This window comes from Carcharhinus amblyrhynchos, chromosome 28 (genome assembly GCF_965287045.1).
Source record: "Carcharhinus amblyrhynchos chromosome 28, sCarAmb.v2.hapA, whole genome shotgun sequence".
Classification (NCBI taxonomy): Eukaryota; Metazoa; Chordata; class Chondrichthyes; order Carcharhiniformes; family Carcharhinidae; genus Carcharhinus; species Carcharhinus amblyrhynchos.
In genome coordinates this window covers 9,239,335-9,260,665 of record NC_137351.1, presented here as the reverse complement: position 1 = coordinate 9,260,665, position 21,331 = coordinate 9,239,335, and the positions used below count along the sequence as shown (strand labels likewise).

The following is a 21,331-nucleotide window of genomic DNA, read 5'->3' as shown; positions in this document are numbered from 1 at the left end:
CCATCCCTATTGCCCTCAACCACATTGCTGTGGCTCTGGATTCACATGTAGGACAGGCCAAGTAAGGATGGCAGATTTTCTACCCGAAAGGACATTAGGGTTTTACAACAATTGGCATTAGTTTCACGGTCATCATTAAAAGTTTTAAAGTTTATTTATTAGTATCACAAGCAGGCTTACATTAACACTGCAATGAAGTTATTATGAAAATCCCCTAGTCACCACATTCTGGTGCCTGTTTGGGTACACTGAGGGAGAATTTAACATTAGATTTATAATGCCAATTTTAGTTTTATTGAATTCAAATTTCATGATCTGCCATGGTAGGATTTGGACCTGGGTTCCCAGAGCATTACCGTGGGTTTCTAGTCCAGTGACAATACCACTTGGCCAATTAAAATTTAATTGTTATTAATTTGAAGATATGAATGTGGACGATGCTACCCCAGCATGGGAAAATATGTTCAGATTATGAAGTATATATGAATAAAGATTGTGGTTAGAACAGTCATTTGCAAATCCCTTGGTCCACAAAGTATAACAGGACAGTGCAGCAAATAAGAAATACAAGAGCATGTAGTGCTGGGCACTATTGCCAGGCTCCTGTATGGAAGGTGGTCTTGTGAAGTTGCATCATGGACGCCAATCATGAACCAGACAGAAACCATTGACCAATGTCAAAGAACTAGAGATTAGCCAATCATGTCTCAAATTTTAATCAACTTCCACAGATCGCTGCTCTTTCAGCAAATCAGGTAGTGATATTTTGGACGGTTCAGATACAAAAACTACCCATCACACTCTCCTGAAAAAAAAAGTTCTGCCCCAGATAACAATCTTTCCAACACAGCACCCAATAATAAACAATCCATGTTCAAAAATTCACAAACCAAATCATAGACATTGGCATAAAATCTTCCCTAAATCCCCTTTCAAGTTCTCCAAAGTATCTCCCACCCCACCACCCGTGGGTAACCAACAGCTTTAACTCAACGTACATGCCTGACCTCATCCTTCTCATCCCTAAGTGCTCATCATTCAGTTCACCTTTGAAACTCTGAACATTGTTGGCCCTGGCTCCAGGTAGCAGGCAACAGGCATCCACCACAAGACTCAGTTTTCCAGTGGCTTGAGTCTTGCTGCAGACTCAAGATGAACGATCCCGGCTGACTTGCTCAGTTTTACTGTGCTGAAGGGCCATTTGTGATACTCTTGCAGCACACAGCTATGCAACCTTGCGGTTTCTGTAGCTAACTGCAATCCAAGTTCCCCTCTGAGCCACTCACCATCCTGACCTGCCGTTCCCTCATTGTTACTGGGACAAAATTCCTGGAACATTTTTCTAACAGAGCTGTGGGTGTACCTACATTATATGGACTGCTGCGGTACAAGGAGATGGCTCACCACTACCTTCTCAAGGGGCAATTAAGGATGGGCAATAATTGTTGGGCTTGCCTACATTCCATGAAAGAATTTTTAAGACTAGGTTAGAAAACAGTCACACCTCTGACTTAGTCTCAATCTATTTGGATTCTTGAATGCTACTTTTTAATGCATCACTTCCAATCAGTGACACGCCTGCACCCAGCAGTGTTCCACTTTAACACTGTGCAGCTCAAGCTGCTGCCTCCCAACAGAATCCAAGCCTGGGACACCAACATCTGCACTGTTGGGGTAATTCACAAGTGGAGACAACATGGAAAATTTTACAACCTTATCAAAATGGTGAAGTTGTCATAACAGCGCTGTGTAAACCCTGGAGTGAAATATACAAATATCCCCTGGGTACTAATAAAGAGCTAGAATACAGGTCAAAAGATGCTTACTTTTATTCCTCATGTTGACTGCAGTGGGTAACGTCAAAGAATCCTGGGCCTGAGGGGACTTTTGTTGCTGAAATAAAGAGACGGACACAAATTAAAACACTGTATGTTACATTAGAAGATACACAGAAGATTTACGAATTCACCTTACAATCTCTCACTGGCATGTTTGAGCACTTCCCAATTTAGGCAACATTTTAGGAATAGTTAAGGCAGTTAATACAAGTAAAAAGATGGTACAGTTCATAAGATATATACGAAGACAGTCCTCCAGCCTTCTATCCAATGGTGCCTTACATTATTATAGAGCTTTTGCCTACAAAATTCCACCCACGAGTTCCTTATTATTCTTAACATAAAAGCATTCCAAACCAGAGTCCGATATTTGCTTTTCACTGATCTGAATCTATTTCAATTTATCCCACTATTGTGGTTTGATGTTTTGATTTTTACACTCCATCTCCACAAAGTTCTTGACCAAAGCTAGGTATTAGTCTCATGGTTATTCCTCCACACTGGGGCGGCACAATGGCACGGTCGTTAGCACTGCTGCCTCACAGCACTAGAGACCTGGGTTTGATTCCCGACTTAAGACACAGTTGGTGTGGAATCTGCACGTTCTCCCACATCTGCGTGGGTTTCCTCTGGGTGCTCTGGTTTCCTCCCACAGACCGGAAGACGTGCTGGTTAGGTGCATTGACCATGCTAAATTCTCCCTCAGCCTACCCGAACAGGTGCTCGAGTGTGGCGAATAGGAGATTTTCACAGTAACTTCATTGCAGTGTGACAGTGACAGTGTACTGTCTTTGATTTGATTAATTATTGAGACATGTATTAGCACACAGTGAAAAGTATTGTTTCTTGTGCACAATATAGACAAAGCATACTGTTCATAGAGAAGGAAACAAGAGTGTGCAGAATGTAGTGTTACAGTCATAGCTAGAATGTTTAGAAAGATCAACTTAATGCAAGGTAAGTCCATTCAAAATATATTAATAAATAAAGCTTAAACATTGCTCCCAGGCTTTAAAAGCTCAATTGTAGCAAAACTGGACATAGCAGTCATGGTGTAGCTTACTGTCACTGAATCCAGAGTTAAATCTAGTTCTGGCTAGTCCTGCTGGTGGCAAAGTCCCTCTCTGTCACTAACCTGGGCAGACTTAATCCTGCTCCTTCATGGGACAGGCTCAAAAGCTAGATGGAGGATCTCATTCAGACAGGCTGTTTGATTTATAGGGAGAGCAGGGGACAATCCTTTAAGTTAACCATTCCCGTACTTTTGAGATGTACTTACTGTTGTAATGTGACCAAACAGGAAGCTAACTGAACACAGCAGTACCCCACAAACAACTGTTAGATTGCTGACCAAATGAATTCATTTTACTGGCTTTCATAGAACCCAGTAAGGAGCCTCACAACAGCAGGTTAGAGTCCAACCAACTGGTTGGTTTACCCCAGTCCAACGCCAGCATCTCTACATCATGACTTTCATAGAACCTTACAGTGCAGAAGCAGGACATGTGACCCAGCAAGCCTGCACCGACAACAATCCCACCCAAGTCCTATCCCCGCAACCCAACATGTTTACCCTCCTATTCCCCATGACACTAAGGGGAAATTTAGCATGGCAAATCCACCTAACCCACACATCTTTGGAGCGTGGGATGCAACCGGAGCACCCGGAAGAAACCCACGCAGACACAGGGAGAAGGTGCAGACTTCGCATAGACAGCAACTCAAAGCCGGAATCGAACCTGGGTCCCTGGCTCTGTGAGGCAGCAGTGCTAACCACTGTACCCCCGTGCTGAGGGGAAGGAAACATCGTTTTGGCTACCAGAACCCCTCTACTCTTTTTCCAGTACTGCCATGTGATCCGTTCTGTCCACCTGGTCCTCTGTTTCACATCCCACTCATTAAACTGCATTTCCCACTGCATGGTACTGCAGCCTGGAGCAAGTGCTCAAGTCCATAGTGTGGATCTTGCGTTCACAAGCTTCTGACTCAGGTGAGAACACCGCCAGCGTTAAGATCACACCTGCAGTCTCAAGCTACATTAGATCTGTGCTTTGCGCCACCTGGAAATGCAGGACATTAGGTTCTCTGGAATGAAAGGAGTGTTCCAGTTCCTCGCATCAACATCTCCCACCTAGAGTACAACAAAAACTGACCAGGAACAAGTACAAATTAATCTCACTCAGAGATTGAGAGAATAAATAAATACCTTCTGTTTGATCTTGTTACAAGAAGGCAGACTTTCCCTGCAGCCCTTGTGAACTTGTACATTACAACCTGGTGAGATAAAGAAAAGTTTAATTGTTAAAAAAAGTGATTTACAGGAAACTGAATGTAGACCACTAAAAATAATGTATTTATTTTCAAAAACAGTTAGCCATGAAGGATAATTTTGGTACCTAATTTTGTTGTGGTTTCAGAGAATAGGATGCTTGTGAGAATTATTATAATGCCAGTTTGCGTAATTTCTTCAGTGAAGTAAAAAGTCCCAATGTAGCTTACAGGAATAGAATAAAACAGTAATACACACAGGAGAGTCAAAGATGGAATAAGAGGTGTGGGAGGCAGTGGTGTAATTTTGTCACTGGGTTAATAATCCAGAGTGCCTAGGGTAATGTTCTGAGGACCCAGGTTCAAATCCCAACACAGCAGATGGTGAAATTTGAATTCAATAAATATCTGTAATTGAAAGAAATCATGATCGATTGACCTTCTCATGACTTTTAGGGAAGGAAATCTGCCACTTTTACTCGGTCTGGCCTACTTGTGATGCAAGACAAAAGGCAATACATGCTGACCAACCAGTAATGCCCATATCCCACAAGCACAAAAAGGGAATAGAAAGATTTGGCATCAGTGAGGCAAAGAGTGGAAACGAGGAGCAAGGATAGTGACAGAGACGCAGATGCTTGACAACTAAGAACAAGAATGATTCAGACATTGCAAACCCTACAAACACAGCAAATCTGAAACCAAAACATCAGATGCTGGAACAACAAAATAGGTAATGAGTAGGCACTTGTTGGGGGTGGGGGGGGAAGTTAAATCAAGGAGTTCCTTCAGCTGAAGGTGAGATTTCTCATCTGTAGGATTGAAGCCAGTCACATAGGCAAATTATCTTTATTAAACTCAGCATTGAAAATTCTACAACAACTTGTAGAATTTGCCTCTGATGATCCAACAAGCTTCAGATGCAAGACGTAAAAAAGGAAGCCCTTACCTGGACAGGTAGGGATGACAAATAAGCTTGGTCCAAGAGGTTGCATTTTATGTTGACACTGAAGAAGGAGCAAGAAGGGAGAGGGAGTGGGGGTTAGGGATAGAAACACAGACCATGAGACCTGGGTGGCTCAACACATGGTTTCCGAGGATGGGCTTAGATGGACAGACATTTTCAATATAACGACAGCTCAGAGTCCTCCTGTTTAAGAGAATTTATTAATCTCTTGACCATGTGTATGTTCCAAGAAGGAAGATGTTCTGAAGGAAATGGCAGAGGTGATAGTGGATGCCTTAGTGATTATTTTCCAAACCTCGCCGGATTCCGGGGGAGTGCCGGAAGATTGGAAAATGGCTAATGTTACGCCACTGTTTAAAAAGGGTAGCAGGCAAAAGGCAGGGAATTATAGGCCGGTTAGTTTAACATCTGTTGTAGGAAAAATGCTGGAATCCGTCAAAGAAGAAATTGCGAGGCACCTTGAGAAGAATTGTTTGATAGAGCAGACGCAGCACAGATTCGTTAAGGGGAAGTCGTGTCTGGCGAATTTATTGGAATTCTATGAGGATGTGACTAGTGCGGTGGACGGAGGGGAACCGGTGGATGTGGTGTTTCTCGATTTTCAGAAGGCGTTTGATAAGGTGCCGCACAAAAGGTTGCTACAGAAGGTTAGGGGGCATGGAGTTGGGGGTAAGGTGTTAGCGTGGATAGAGGATTGGCTGTCTTATAGGAGGCAGAGAGTAGGTATCAATGGGTGCTATTTGGATTGGAGGTTGGTGACTAGTGGAGTGCCCCAGGGATCGGTGCTGGGGCCTCAGCTATTTACCATTTATATAGATGATCTGGAGGAGGGAGCTGAGTGTAGGGTGTCGAAATTTGCTGATGACACAAAGTGGAAAAGCAAATTGTGCGGAGAGTGTGGAAAGTCTGCAGAGGGATCTAGATAGGCTAAGCGAGTGGGCAAGGACCTGGCAGATGGAGTACAATGTTAGCAAATGTGAGGTTATCTACTTTGGCAGGAATAATAGTAGGAGGGATTACTGTTTAAAGGGCGAAAAGCTGCAGCATGCTACGGTGCAGAGGGACCTGGGGGTCCTTGTGCATGAGTCACAAAAACCCAGCCTACAGGTGCAGCAGGTGATCAGGAAGGCAAATGGGATGCTGGCCTTCATAGCGAGGGGGATTGAATATAAAAGCAGGGAGGTCTTGCTGCAACTGTACAGGGCACTGGTGAGGCCGCAGCTGGAGTACTGTGTGCAGTTTTGGTCGCCGCACTTGTGCAAGGATATTTTGGCCTTGGAGGGAGTGCAGAGGAGGTTCACTAGGCTGATAGTGGAGTTGAGGAGGTTGAACTATGAAGAGAGGCTGAATAGACTGGGCTTATACTCGTTGGAGTTTAGAAGGATGAGGGGGGATCTTATAGAGACATATAAGAAGACGAAGGGGATGGATAGGGCAGAGGTTGAGAGATTCTTCCCGCTCAGAAAGGGCAGCAGGACTAGAGGGCACAGCCTCAAGATGGGGGAGGGGGGGGCAGTTTAGAACAGAGTTGAGGAGGAACTTCTTCACTCAAAGGGTGGTGAATCTCTGGAATTCTCTGCCCGTTGAAGTGGTGGAAGCTACCTCACTAAATATATTTAAGACACGGGTAGATAGGTTTTTGGTAGGCAAGGGGATTAAGGGTTATGGGGAGAAAGCGGGAAAGTGGAACTGAGCCACTTCAGATCAGCCATGATCTTATTGAATGGCGGGGCAGGCTTGAGGGGCTAGATAGCCTACTCCTGCTCCTATTTCTTATGTTATGTTCTTAAGAAGGCCGGCCTTTAGCTAGGAACTCCGCTCCCTACATCACAACTACTATCCGACGGCTGACTGTCCAAGTAATTACAAATAGCATTATTTAATTTATTAACTATGTTCTGCACCGTTGCTGCACTGCCAGCTAAAGCAAGCCTTTTCTAACGGGGAGTCTGGATCATGGGGCAGGAAGAGTTTCTGCCCACTCACACTAACAATCATAACATCAATATTTTAATGAACTTTCATTGTACAAACTGACAACACAAAAAAATACAAGTGCCACAGAGCCATTTTTCAAGTTGAACAGCTTCCTTCCCTCAAATCCAAAACAGGATACAGATCAGATTTAAAAGCAAATTACTACGGATGCTGGAATCTGAAACCAAAAGAGAAAATGCTGGAAAATCTCAGCAGGTCTGGCAGCTTCTGTAAGGAGAGAAAAGAGCTGATGTTTCGAGTCCAAGTGATCCTTTGTCAAAGTTTAAAGGCACAGAAAGTGGGAGATATTTATACTCAAGGGTGAGGGAATGAAAGATGAGTCATAGTCACAGGAACAAGGGGAAAGGCTGCTAATGGCAGTCTGTAGAGAGGATAGAAGGCATGAATGGCCAAACGGCAGAGAAAATCAGATTTACCTGGACGTGTACATTTCGATATCAAATAACTGACCCCCTTCAATTTCTTAACTTGAAACCATATTGTCCTACATTCACCTTCGCCTCCCCCCCAGCACTCCCCACATCCTCACTGTATTATAATCAATACCCTTCTACACAGTCACAACCTCATTCTTTTCTTGTTTCTCAAAACTAAAGACCCTCTCAGCTCGTTCAGTCCAAGATGACCACCAATTTCTGGTTTACTCCCTCTCCTCTGTCACTCTTTCTGACTTTGTTATGGCCCTTGGCTTCTCACCTGATTGCTCAATAACTCAAACGCAAAAACATACATGTTGCACTGTTGTCACCTGCAATTCACTAAGTGCAATGGCTGACATGTGAAATTTACAAATTACGTTCATATGAATTTGTGCATTCAGTGATACAACTATTGCTTCTGATCTTCCCACAGAGTATTTTGTGTTAAACAAAAACAATGGTGCAGCATTAGTGATGGGGGGTTGAGGGGGGGGGACGCAATTAGAAATGATGAAACAGGAGGATCAGACAATAAGCAATGTGATGCCTTGCATGACCTGAGGACAGCTGAAGTGCTATGGAGTCAATGAAATATTTTTGAAGCATAGTCACTTTACCAATGCAGGAAATGTGTATTGGCCTGTGAGAGATTTTTCCTACTGCGCACGGTGTCACATCAGCCTTAGAAAAACTGATCTCACTTGGGCAGCAGTCTTGTTCACTGTCAGCTGGGAACACAAAGACATGGATTCCACAGTAAGAGCAGAATACAGTCACCCTGATTGCCAATTGTAATATGACTGCCAACTCAAATACACTTTCTTATTGCTTATATAGTTACAATTGTCAAACACAAGCTGTTTAATGCCATGAGTTTAATGTTTACTCTGAATTAATCAATTTAAGTTTGAACCTTGCAGTTCATTTATAGAAATGATACATGCTTGAGGTGTAGAATGATGCTGTTTATGGTGTTGTTGAAGTGTTTGGTTGCCTTAGAGAGGGATCTCCAAACTGGCCTGTGGGCCACATCTGGCCCGCAGCAACTAAATTTTATTCATTCATTTATAAGACTAATCTTTTTCTTTGGCCCGCGAAAATGTGCAAAATATACAATGTGGTCCTCGTACGGAAAAGTTTGGAGACTTAGACTTTAGTGGTGCTGGACTCGAAAGCATTAGGCAGAAATCTGACTGGAACAAATCTCATCAATGAGCTCCACTCATGGTCTACCTCTGAGTTCTTCGGAACAGAAAAGCTCAATGTCCCATGAAGCATATACCTTTTCCACAAGTCTTTACTCTGCTTAACACACTATCCTTCTGGAGATACATCCATTTCTCTCTAGATTGTTTATAAGGAATGACTCAACATCCTTTCTTGGCAACTTTTACAAACTCATGTACTCTTTTGAAGAAACTGCTTTCCTTACTATTCTTTTAAAAAGCAAAATACTTTGGACGCTGGAAATCTGAAGCATGAAACAAAAAGCAGGGAATGCTCAGCAAGTCAAGAGGATTAGCATTTTTGAATATTTTATTAGTGTCACAAGTAGGCTTACATTAACACTGCAATGACATTACTGTGAAATTCCCCTAGTCATCACAGTCTGACGCCTGTTCGGGTACACCGAGGGGGAATTTAGCATGGCCAATGCATCTAACTAGCACATCCTTCAGACAGTGGGAGGAAATCCACAGAGTCGCGAAGACAATGCACGGACTCCAGACAGACAGTGACCCAAGCCGGGAATTGAAATTGGCTTCCTGGCACTGTCAGGCAGCAGTGCTAACCACTGTGCCACCATGCCACCCATGAGGGAAAAACAGAGCTAACATTTCAGGACTGTGACCTTTCGTCAGTTCTGGGCATTCATTGGTCTGCATTTACTGACTGACATTTTAATACCAGTGTTGTTGAGGCCTTGTGGCGCAGCAGTACCAATCTTTCCTCTGGACCTGAAGCTCTGGGTTCAAGTCTAACACCGGGACTTGCTGGCCTCAGAAGGAGGTTTAAGGAGGGCTGATAATCAGCTCAAAAGTCCTTCCCTCACAATTCCCCAAAAGGGTGAAAGAAAAGCATGGGTGTGAAGATACGCGAGAGAAAGAGAGAAAAAGACAGAGAACACCAGTGTTAAGAATGAGAGCTGAATACCGATCAAGTTAAAATCAGAAGAAAATCAATTTCAAATGCTTCAGTGTATGGAGAACTTGGACATGCAAGAATGACTTGCAGGCTAGAATTTCATCAAGGAGTTCAGTTGATTTACATCTGGAATACTAGAAATAATTACTGTTCAGTTTTCCCATCAATGTGTTTAAACCACTGAGCAGTAAATATCAGCCACTTACAAATATCAGATCCCGGGCTTCAAAAACCTAAAATAGATCTGCCATACTCTCATTCAGAGCAATTTAAAAGTTAAACGAAGGGGATGGAGAATTGAATGTGAAGAGTAATAGGACAAGTGAAGAATTTGGGAAGAAGACTGTATAAGGACAGCACAATGGTTAGCACTGCTGCCTCACAGCATCAGGGCCCTGGGCTCAATTCTGACCTCGGGTCATTGTGTGGCATTTGCACGTTCTCCCCACATCTGTATGGGTTTCCTCCGGGTGTTCCAATTCCCTCCCAGTCCAAAGAGAGGCGGGTTAGGTGGATTGGCCATGCTCAATTGTCTCTTAGTGTCCAAAGATGTATAGATTAGATGGATAAGCCCTAGTAAATGCATGGGGGTTACAGGACAGGGCAGAGGGAAGGGCCTGGCTGGGATGCTCTTTGAGAGTCAGTACAGACCTGTTGGGTTGAATGACCTCTTTTGGCACTGTGGGGGTTCTATGGTTCTATATAGATTTGCCCAAAAATGGTGGAGGAATGTTTTATGTGTTTTTATAGTTTTATGGTCCCTTCGCCTTCCTAAGTTTATCTGCTGATGCCAGCAGCTTTTGCTGGAAGAACCATTAGCATGGATATTGACTATCCTCAGGTAACTAGCTCAAGTGAGAATCTTGCGCACTAGATCATGAATAATGACTAGCTATTCTACCTGCAAAGCAACACCTCAATTTTAAATTTCTCTTCCTGGTTCTCCAATTCCTCCATGGCCTTACTACGCCCAGTCTCTGTAATCTCCTCCAGCTCCATGACTCTACGAATTCCAGCCTCTTGAACATCCCCAATTCTAATTCCTTCACCGGTGGTGACCATACCTTCAGTTGTTTAGGTTCTAAGCTCCAGAATTCCCCACAGAACCTTTCTACTTTTATCTCTGATCAAATATTTGATCACCTGCCCTCATATGCTCCTTATTTGGTTTGAAGTCACATTTTGGATTAGCTCAGTTGGCTGGACAGCAGGTAAGTGATGCAGAGTGACGCCATCAGTGAGAGTTAAATTCCAGTAGCAACTCAGACTTTTTATAAAGGCCCCATCTTCTCAATCTTCCTCCTTGCTTAAGGTGTAGTGATCCTCAGGTTAAATTGTCGCCAGTCAGCTCTCCCCCGCACTCAGAAGGGGGAGAGCAGCCTGTGGTCATCTGGGACTATGGCAACTTTATAAGTTTTGTGAAAAATAGTATGTAAATACAGCTTCTTGTTACAAATTGGACAGGTGAATCACAGTAAAGTTAGATCATGTCGACAACTTGCTCTCCATATGCCCATTTTCCAGTAGGGGGAACTAGATAGAGAATCATAGAACCCTACAGTGCAGAAAGAGGCCCTTCGGCCCATCGCCCATAGTGATCAGGAGCAGCAGCCCTGACTGATTCCTGATTTCACTCGCTCAAGTAATGCTTCTTGCATTACTGGAGATCAGTTGGGACAGCACAGACAAGAGGTCAAACCTGAGCTTTTTTTTATTCGCTGTTGTGACTCAGTCCCTGTAGCTGCATTCACCTACTTTTGACTGGAGAACCTTTGATGACCTCATACTTCCTGCAGTTTTCTGAAGAGCTCTATCCAGTTCTCTAATGTTGCAAACAAAAGAAACCAAGGCTGGAATTCTACAGCTGTTCACGGCCCACTGCAAGCTAAGACGCTCAGCCAAATCTCCATTCACAGAAGTGGGACCAGAGAATCCTGGCGATGTGAATGGCTGGAATATTGGATGAGAATAGATAGACGTTTGATGGAAAGTGCAGACATGATGGGCCGAAGGGCCTCTTTCTGTGCCGTAAAACTCTCTACCATCAAACTAGATTCAGATCATCTCTGCACATTTTAAAATGAATTGTAAGTTCACATTATAAGAATGTGCACTGAATATCGGTACTGAATGAACATAAGAACATAAGAAATAGGAGCAGGAGTAGGCCATCTAGCCCTTCAAGCCTGCCCCGCCATTCAATAAGATCATGGCTGATCTGTCGAATGTTGCACTTCCAAATTGTCTCCCTGTACAGCTGGAAAAGTTCTGTGATTTTCTTGAGACATGGGAGCGAGAAAACGTTTTAGATTGCTGCAGGTCCATGGAACTGAAAAAAAAAGGCAGCAGCCTTCCGGAACCAGCAAGGTCAGTTAGTTCAACAAGCCAGGCCCCCTCAATACTTCCTTTATTTTGTATTAACATCAAGTTTTAGCTCAGATAAGTTGGTTCCAGTCTTGTTTCTGATTCAGAAGATGGTGGGTTGAAGCTTAATTCCAGAAATTGAACACACATCCAGTGCAGAGGGCTGACTGCATGTCCAGAACCCCACTCCAGCACAGAGGACTTGTTGCATGTCCTGGACCGCACTCGAGTACACAGGACTTGCTGCGTGTCTCAGTGAGACCACACTTCACGCAGCATGTTAAAAATCACGTGGTAACTCTTCAACAAGCCTAGCTTAAACGTTTCATTCAGTCAGAATCAGCAAAATTAATCAGATCATTATCAAATGTGTGAATGTTGCCGGCCCCAAAACGTAATCCAAGTGCGGTCGAAGTTGAACTTCATGTCTGTTTTTTCTGCATTTGGTGTGAAAGACTGAATGTTGATGCAAGAGTTCAGTTTTAGACATAGACAGAAAATAGATTTTAAAGTTTATTTATTAGTGACAAGTAAGGCTTACATTAACACTGCAATGAAGTTACTGTGAAAATCCTCTAGTCACCAAACTCCAGCACCTGTTCAGGTACACTGAGGGAAAATCTAGCAAGGCCAAAAGACCTAACCAGCACGTTTTTTTAGACTATGGGAGGAAATGCACACAGACACTGGGAGAACGTGCAGACTCCGCACAGACAGTGACCCAAGGCTGGAATCAAATCCAGCTCCCTGGTGCTGTGAGGCAGCGGTGTTAAGCACTGAGCCACTCTCACAGATTTCACCCTCACAACAATGGCTCCACAAGTACACAATATGCTAAACCCATAACAGAGTTGTATAAACCAGGAAAATTACAATTTCAGGCCCGATTTTGATCAATGGGCCTATATTCATTGCAGTTTAGAAGAATGAGAGATGATCTTACTGAAACATGCAAGGTCAAAAAGGGGTTCAGCGGGTTAAATGCTGAAAGGATAGTTCCTCTCATGCGGGGGCACAGTTTAAAAATATGGAGTTTCCCATTTAAGAACAAGATACAGAAGAAATTATTCTTTCAGAGGAACTTTAGTTTTTGGAACTCTTTTGAGTGGGCAGTGAATCGTTGAATACATTCAAGGCCAAGTTGACAGGTTTTTGATAGTCGGGGTACTGGCAAGAAAGTGGAGTTAAGGGTACAGGCAGATCAGCTATGATCTTATTGAATAGCAGAGCAGATGTGATGGGCTGAATGGCCTACTGCTGCTCCTATCACTTATGATCTTATAATCATTTCTTCTGGGGTAGTAATCAATGTACCTATTCTCCTCAGCAGCCACATCCCTGGATCAGAGTATAGAGAAGTGCCTATTCAATGACTCTAGCTGCAAGCTGGAGGCACGGAGGCACAGTGGCTAGCGCTGCTACCTCACAGCTCCAGGGATCCAGGTTCGATTCTCAGCTTGGGTCAGTGTGCCTGTGGAGTCTGTACATTCTCCCTATGTCTGCGTGGGTTTCATCCAGGTGCTCTGGTTTCCTCCCACAGTCCGAAAGACGCGCCGGTTAGGTGCACTGGCCGTGCTAAATTTTCCCTCACTGCACCCGAATAGATGCTAGTGTGGGGCGACTGGGGGATTTTCACAGCAACTTCATTGTAGTGTTAATGTAAGCCTACTTGTGACACTAATATATAAACTTTAATTTTAAGGTGTTGACAAGATTTCAGTCAGGTGAGAGATTAGTAATAATCCCAGTTATGATGTGCTTTGCAGCCCTACAGCTTGCCAATGATAACATGGGAAAATAGTGGAGGGGCTTTTACTGCCCACAGAAACATTCCTCGAAACAAATGAGGGAGGGGGTTGATTTTCTCTCATTCATTAAGAATGGACAGTATTACAATCCAAAGGAGCTAACTGAACAGCCCAAATAAAATGCTACTGGATCTAATGGGAGTTTTCCAGCAGTTCAAGCACTGGACTAATCCAATGCAAAGGCTCCACAGATTCATGGACATCTATGCATAGTAAAGTTTCCTAAGCCGTTGCCAGTACTGAAAGGCTTGTGCAATCAAAAAGACATTGTGAAATTGAGCAAACCTCATTACGTTATTTCAACAAAGTTGGACGTCTCTTCATCCTGTGCACTATTTCTAAACCGTACATCAGAAAGGCAGCTGGCACAGTGAAGATCTCCACCGCATTTATATAAACACCATCACAATTTCACTACAAAGTGCACAGATGGAGAAGTTAGTTTAATGGCAATGTATTTTTGGGTAATCTAATTTTCATCTCCCTTGGTTGGAGATCTGAACTGTTGATGTTTATATCGACTAACTGAACAGGGATGATGTGGAAATCTAGCAGAAAGATCAAGTGCTGTTTTTGAATAAACGCAATTTGTTTACTGAGTGATGGCTGCAGAGCGATAAATGATCAAACTCAAGAACGTCATGATAGCTTTGCCTCACTTATTTGTTAACCGCATATTAATTATTTCCTGGCAGCATGGTGGCAGAGTGGGTAGCAGTGCTGCCTCTCAGCACCAGGGACCTGGGTTCGACTGTGATCTCGGGTCACTGTCTGCGGAGTTTGCTTGTTCTCCCCATGCCTGCATGCTTTCCCTCCGGGTGCTCCAGTTTCCTTGCACACTCCAATGATGTGCAGGTTAGGTGATTGGCCATGGTAAACTTGTGGGGTTACAGGGATGTAACAGGATGGTGGGCCTGCGGAAGATATTCTATCAGAGTTGGTGCAGATTTGATGGGCTGAGTGGTCTCCTTCTAGGGATTCTATGAAATTGTACATAGTTAGTGGGCATTAATTGGGGTTTTCACTTGAGCACAGATAAAGAGACACTTATTGAAACTGTGACGTGGTTTAATTAGTAAGTGTATGTATGTCATGTTCTACTCTGTAAACAAATGTAAGATGATGTAAAGATTGGCTCCTGCATATCCTTCACCAGTCGGTTGCCTCGAGATCAATGGTATTTGTCATTGGCTCACTATCATGATCACCCTACAACATAAAAGGGTGAACTCTGATGATGTCAGTGTCACCAGATTTGAAGAACATCAATTGGAATTTTCTAGTTCTGAATGGTGGGATCGTTTGTTACTGTTGATGGCAAACCCCTGGGGGGGGGGGGGGGTTGGGTGTGTGTGTGTGTGTGTGTGTGGGGTGGGGGGGCGGTGTGTTGGTGGTTATGGGGGATGGTGACACAGATACCAGAAGATCCCACTGCCAGCCAATGGTGGACTGCTTTCATCATTGTAAAATACACCACTGGGGGATGGGGCGCCGGGGGCGGGGGAGCATTGAAAGTCCCATCCATAAGAAATAAGCCTCAGCTATAGCATCCATCAAGCCTGCTCTGCCAGTCAGGAAAATCATGCCTCATCTTCTATTTCAATTCCACTCCCCTGTCCTATCGCCATAACATCCCAATCCCATAGTACCCAAAAAAAACTCTCTCTTGAATATGCCTCACATCTGACCATCCATACCCCTCTGGGATAGAGAACTCCAAAGATTCACAATCTTTGTACTGAAGAGACTTCTAATCTCACCCCTAATTGGCCAACCCCTTAGCCTGAGACTACAACCTTCATTTCTAGAAACTCCAGGCAAGGATCACTTTCATGGGCTCTAGAATTGCTGTCAGATGCAACATGTAGGCCTTTATTCTGTACAATAAGGTTCAGTAAGGTCAGGCAACATACTGCAAAGGAAAAACTGGGAAACAACCACTTGCAAATACATTGTGCATTTAACGCAAAAAAAAATTCGCAAGGCACATTGCAGAGGAACAAAATTATAGATTAGCGGGGATTACCAAAACAGTACGGAGCTGTGTTTTAAGGAGGCCCTTAAGGCGAAGAAGATGCAGATCTGGACTTGTTTAGAGAGAAAATGTCAGAGGGCGGAGCCTAGTGGGCAGAAGTGGGGCAGGGAGAGTAGTCTGAGAGAAGGCATCAGGGCTGGAGGCAGTTAGAGAGGAGGGGAGGCAGGCCTTCAAGACATTTAGAAACAAGGATGTGCGTTTTTAAGTCGAGGCTCTGGGGGGCAATTTCTGTCAGCATGGATCTAGACCGTAGGCAAGTGAAGTTTGGTGCAGGACAGATTATGTATATATAAATAATACAAATAAACATAATATTCTACCATGCATCAAACCTCATTTGCAAACTCCATTCCAATGATATAATATATATATTTATATATATTGTATGTGTATGTGTATATAGAAAATACAACTGGAATGGAATTTCTGATGAAGTGAATTTTGTGTTGAACTTGGGGGTGTAAGCAAGGTGCTGACTAGGGAACCACATTTGAAGGCTCTTTGCACTTTGTTTGCTTGTTGCCCTGACACCTTGTCAACAACTTACACAGGACAATAGACTCCTCGACAATCAACCAAACCAAACACTGCCAAGTTCCCTGATGCTTCTGTTGCAGTTGATGGTTAACTCAAAACTTCTAAGTAACTTTGTGCCATAAGAGATGGAATGAAAATTACCCGGCTCACGATGTGCTTTTCATTCACATTTTTTTTAAAGCATAGTTAAGCTTTGGGAGAAGTAGTTTCAATAGTAACTTCACTAAAGTGAATTGAATAGATATTTGAAAATGTAACAGATAACGTATTGAGATAGAACAGGTTAGCGTTAGCTATAATTAAGAAAGCCCCAACGCCAACACCTCTACTTTCACAGGAGACTAAAGGAATTTGGCATGCCTGCTACAACTCTCACGAACTTCTACAGATGTATTCTTTCTGGTTGTATCACAGCTTGGTATGGCTCCTGCTCTGTCCAAGGTTGCAAGAAACTACAAAGGCTCATGAATGAAGACCAGTCCATCACTCAAATCAGCCTCCCATCCATTGACACTGTCTACACTTCCTGCTGCCTTGGAAAAGCAGCCAGCATCATCAAGGACGTCACACACCCAGGACATACTCGTCTCCATCTTCTTCCATTGGGAAAAAGACACGAAAGTCTGAAACATGTACAACCAACTCAATAACAGCTTCTTCCCATTGTTATCAGACTTTTGAACTGACATACCTCACAGTAAGTTGATCGTTATCTCAACCCTAGCTATGACTGTACCACTACATTCTGCACTCTTCTCTTTCCTTTCCTATGTACCGGTATACTTTGTATAGTGCGCAAGAAACAATACTTTTCACTGTACGCTAACACACGTGACAAAAAATAAATCAAGTAAATCAAATAGTGGGACAAATTGGCAAGCTCTATCAAAAAGCCAGGCCTGGTAGGCTAGGCTGAATTGCCTCATTCTACAGCGCATCTACATTATTGCAATGATCAGGCAGGTTGTCCCAGGCTAGGTAGAGTCAATGATCAGGGTAGCTGGTGAAGTTTAACTCAGGAGTCACCAGATGCAATTTTTGAAAAGCAACTCAGCCTTTTGGCTAAAGAGAAGATATAGACCAGGTTGTGGGTGCAAATGCCTCATCTGGTCAGTCTGGATCTTGTTTGTTTGTCCCCTTGTGGGGACCAATGATCGGATTCAATTTGAATTTGGTTTTTGGGACGAGGAAGGAGATTTGGACTTGCCTGGTCCACTCTGAGCATTGGTTTTGTAGCTTTAAGAATGGAGTAAAAAAAAACTTGAAAAACAAAACGAACACTGAAGACTGTCCTTAGAGGAGAGCTGTATGGTATGGTGATAGATGGAGAATGGGCAGGCAAAGAGGAATGGAAATTTTAAGTGCAATTTCTAGACAAATGACAGCTGCTGATTGCTTGGAATCAGGGGAAAAAAGATTACTGGAATGATCATAATAAGATGGAAAAACTAACCAGCTCTTATTTTTCTGGTACTTATGCTGTCATTGCAGTTTTCCTATTTCTTTTTTATGGCAGCCCTGCAGAGTCAGAAAATAGGCAAAGCAGCTTTTCACACTTCACAGACTGCCAACACTGCAAGGTCAAGGTGGAAAAGGGAAACACTGCAAAAAGTTACTACAATGTAGGGATTTTCCACTCCAGATAGATTTCATCATTGCGGGAAGGAGAATGAGGAGGGGCAATAAAAATTAAACACACTGTTCAAGGGGCTGCAGGAGGGGGGAGGCCTAAGGGATCACACACAGGAATCTTCAATGGTGCTAGGACAAGTTGACAAAGCTGTTGAGAAAGGTAACAATTTGGCTTTGTACACAGAAGCGTAAAATACAAAAGCAGGGAAGCGTTGTTAAACCTTCATAAATCACTGCTTAGGCTTCAGGCGGTGCACTGTGTCCAATTCTGTTGCACTGCAATTTCAGAAGGACGCCAAGGCCTTAGAGACAGAGATTTATTGGATGGAGACCAAGGATGATGAACTTCAGGCACAAGGAGGCAGTGGGAAAGATGACATTGCTATACCTTGAGTCAGACGTTGCCGCAGGATTCAAACAGTGATCTAACCAATGGGGTTGAGTTTTATAATAGAAATCATAGAATTATAGAAACCCTACAGTGCAAAAGGAGTCGGGTCTACACCAATGACAGAGCATCCTACCCAGGCCCAATCACTCATATTTAGCCCACTAAATCCCCCTAGCCCACACATCTTTGGACACTAAGGGGCAATTCAGCATGGCCAATCCACCTAACCTGCATATCTTTGGACCGTAGGAGGAAACAGAGCAGCCAGAGGAAACCCACGCAGATACGAGCAGAATGTGCAGTCTCCACACAGACAGTCACTCGAGGCTGGAATTGAACCCAGGATCCTGATGCTGTGAGGCAACAGCGCTAACCACAGTGCTGCCCTACTTCTTCAGGATATTTTCTTCAGCTGGGGTTAATTTGAATGTTTGCCTGGCTGACTCAAATTTGTGACGCCATTAAAATGAACAACTACATTCAGTGGCTGCACTGGGCTTTTATCCATTAGCAATGCAGCAGAGGAAAGGGAATGTGCTTTCTATCAACCACTTTTATTCTGAAGGTAGCAAATAGATCTCTGCCCATAGGCACTGGGAGAGAAACTTGAACGGAATATTGTACAACACTTTTTAAACAAGGTTCCCAAAATGTTTCTTCCACAGCAACAACCTGACTGACACCAATAATTTAATTAAATCCCAATGGAAAATAATTTAAATTCTGGCCCCATATATGTACAGTCGGCACGGTGGCAGAGTGATTAGCACAGCTGCCTCTCAGCGCCAGAGATCCAAGTTCGATTTCCGGCTTCGATCACTGTCTGTGTGGAGTTTGCACGTGACTGCGTGGGTTTCCTCTGGATGCTCCGTTTCCTCCCACAGTCCAACAATGTGCAGGTTAGGTGAAGTGGCCATGCTAAATTCTCCCTCAGTGTATCTGAACACGCGTTGGAGTGTGGCGAGTTTGAATATAAGCCTACTTGTGACTAATAAATAAACTTTAAGCTTTATAGTTTTGTTCCTGATGCATTGTGTTGGTTTAGATTTTAAAACAATGGCATTGTCAGCCCATTCCTTATATTTGCACGAATTTTCAGGAACCCATGGTGCAATAAATAGGAAGACAGGCCCTTTTCCGGTGCCTTGACCATTATTCCTCCCTTAACCAACACCCCGGACAAATCAACTGGCCATTTATCTTAGTGTAGTTTGGGGGAAACTTGATGCAAAATTGTTGCTGCAGTTGGCAAAGGGAACATTAATCAGAGCATTTAAAAAAATCATTCCTTACATGTGAAGCTAGCTGGAGACATTACCGAGAGAGAAGAAAATCCACTACACAGAGCCAAGAATTCCTTTAACAGAAGAAACAATATATAGACGAGCTAAAATGGAAAATCAGAACACATCCTGACCAAAAATAAAAGAAAAAGTGCCTAAAGTCATGGAACAAAGTTGATCGTCCAACTCTGGAGCCTCGTTTGTTTATTTTGCTATTCTACATCTGTATATAGAACTAATCCATCAAAGTGAAATGAGGCAAGGTCCCAACTGTCGGGCTTGCAATTTTGAGGGGGAGCGCGGTCACTTCTCGTAGGGCAGACAACCATCTTGCGCCTGTAACTCACCGCAGAACAGCAGCTGAACTCAGTTTTAAAATAAGTGACTATTCAAAATCACAAGTGTGGGATTTACATGTTGAGCCAACCTGGACCTTCCAGAATGCAATGATGAATTTGAGCAGATATAGCCTGTCCTGCTTCAAGCTATTAACTTTAGAGGATATTCAGCAGGGAAACTCTACAATGCTGGCCAAGTCAAAACAAATTCCATTAAAAAAAACCCACTGGTCATAGCAACGTTTTGCAGAATAAGTGTGCCAGCTCAAATGTTACAAAAGGTCTGTATGTCTTCAGTTGATTTTGATCACATCCCACATTTGATGAGTCATTTTATTTTTAAATGTTCGCTCGCATGCAATTTTTTTTTCATAAAAGTATACCCTTTCCAGCTTCTTGATTCAACCAAATTTTTTAAACAGAATCAGTCCCATGGCAGGCAATCTGTCTTGCTCTTAATTGCTCTGGCACCTACCATCCTCTCCCACCTCCCTCAGTCGCTCTGGCGTGTTATTTTTGTGTTATTGTGAAGTGCTCTGCAGATAATTCGTCTGGCACAAAGCCAACAAAGCCAACCTCATTCCTCACCCCAACCCAGGACCCATTGGCTGCTTTTGGATGGGGTTAAGTGGTATGACGGTACCACCAGTTGCTATCATGTGGGAAAGGAAACCCTAAAGGAAATTTGCTGGATTCATGAATGTCGCCATGGGGAGGGGTTAGGAGGAGAACTGTGTTTCCTTTACACTCATGGAAAAGCAGTCAACAGCCCCCTGCTTTTCGCCACTGTGCTACACGTTGCTCCTTGCTAAACATGGTAGATAATCATAGGATCCCTACAGTGCAGAAGAAGCCATAAATTCATGAGATATAGGGGCAGAATTGGACCATTTGGCCCAGCGAGTCCACTCCACCATTCAAATCATTGCTGATATGCTCCTCATCCCCATTTTCCTGCCTTCTCCCCATAACCTTTCAATCCATTACCAATTAGAAATCTATCTAACTCCTCCTTAAATTTACTCACTGTCCCAGCATCTACCACACTTGGGGGAGCAAATTCCACAGATTCACAACCCTTTGGAGAAATAGTTTCTCCTCAACTTTGTTTTAAATTTGCTACCCCTCATCCTAAGCCTATGACCTCTTGTCCTAGAATGCCCCACAAGAGGAAGCATCCGCTCCACGTCTACTTTATCCATTCCTTTTATCATCTTGATGACCTCAATTTGATCTCACAGTATTTTACCCTTGCCCAACCCCCTGCCCTCTTCCCGAAACCCCATGCACTTATTGTGGCTAATCCAT

General features: G+C 43.4%; 1 protein-coding gene across 6 annotated transcripts in view; it reads right to left on the bottom strand.

The window, feature by feature from the left end:
• Positions 1-21,331, bottom strand: part of LOC145359690 (A-kinase anchor protein 13-like) — a 415,021-nt gene that overhangs the window by 41,378 nt on the left and 352,312 nt on the right. For all 6 annotated transcript variants that reach the window (XM_080214440.1, XM_080214441.1, XM_080214444.1 and 3 more), the window contains 2 exons: positions 4,045-4,112; positions 1,827-1,893 (listed from right to left, as the gene is read on the bottom strand). In XM_080214440.1, the coding sequence (XP_080070566.1) occupies positions 1,827-1,893; positions 4,045-4,112 (135 nt within the window). The remainder of the gene's footprint in view (positions 1-1,826; positions 1,894-4,044; positions 4,113-21,331) is intronic.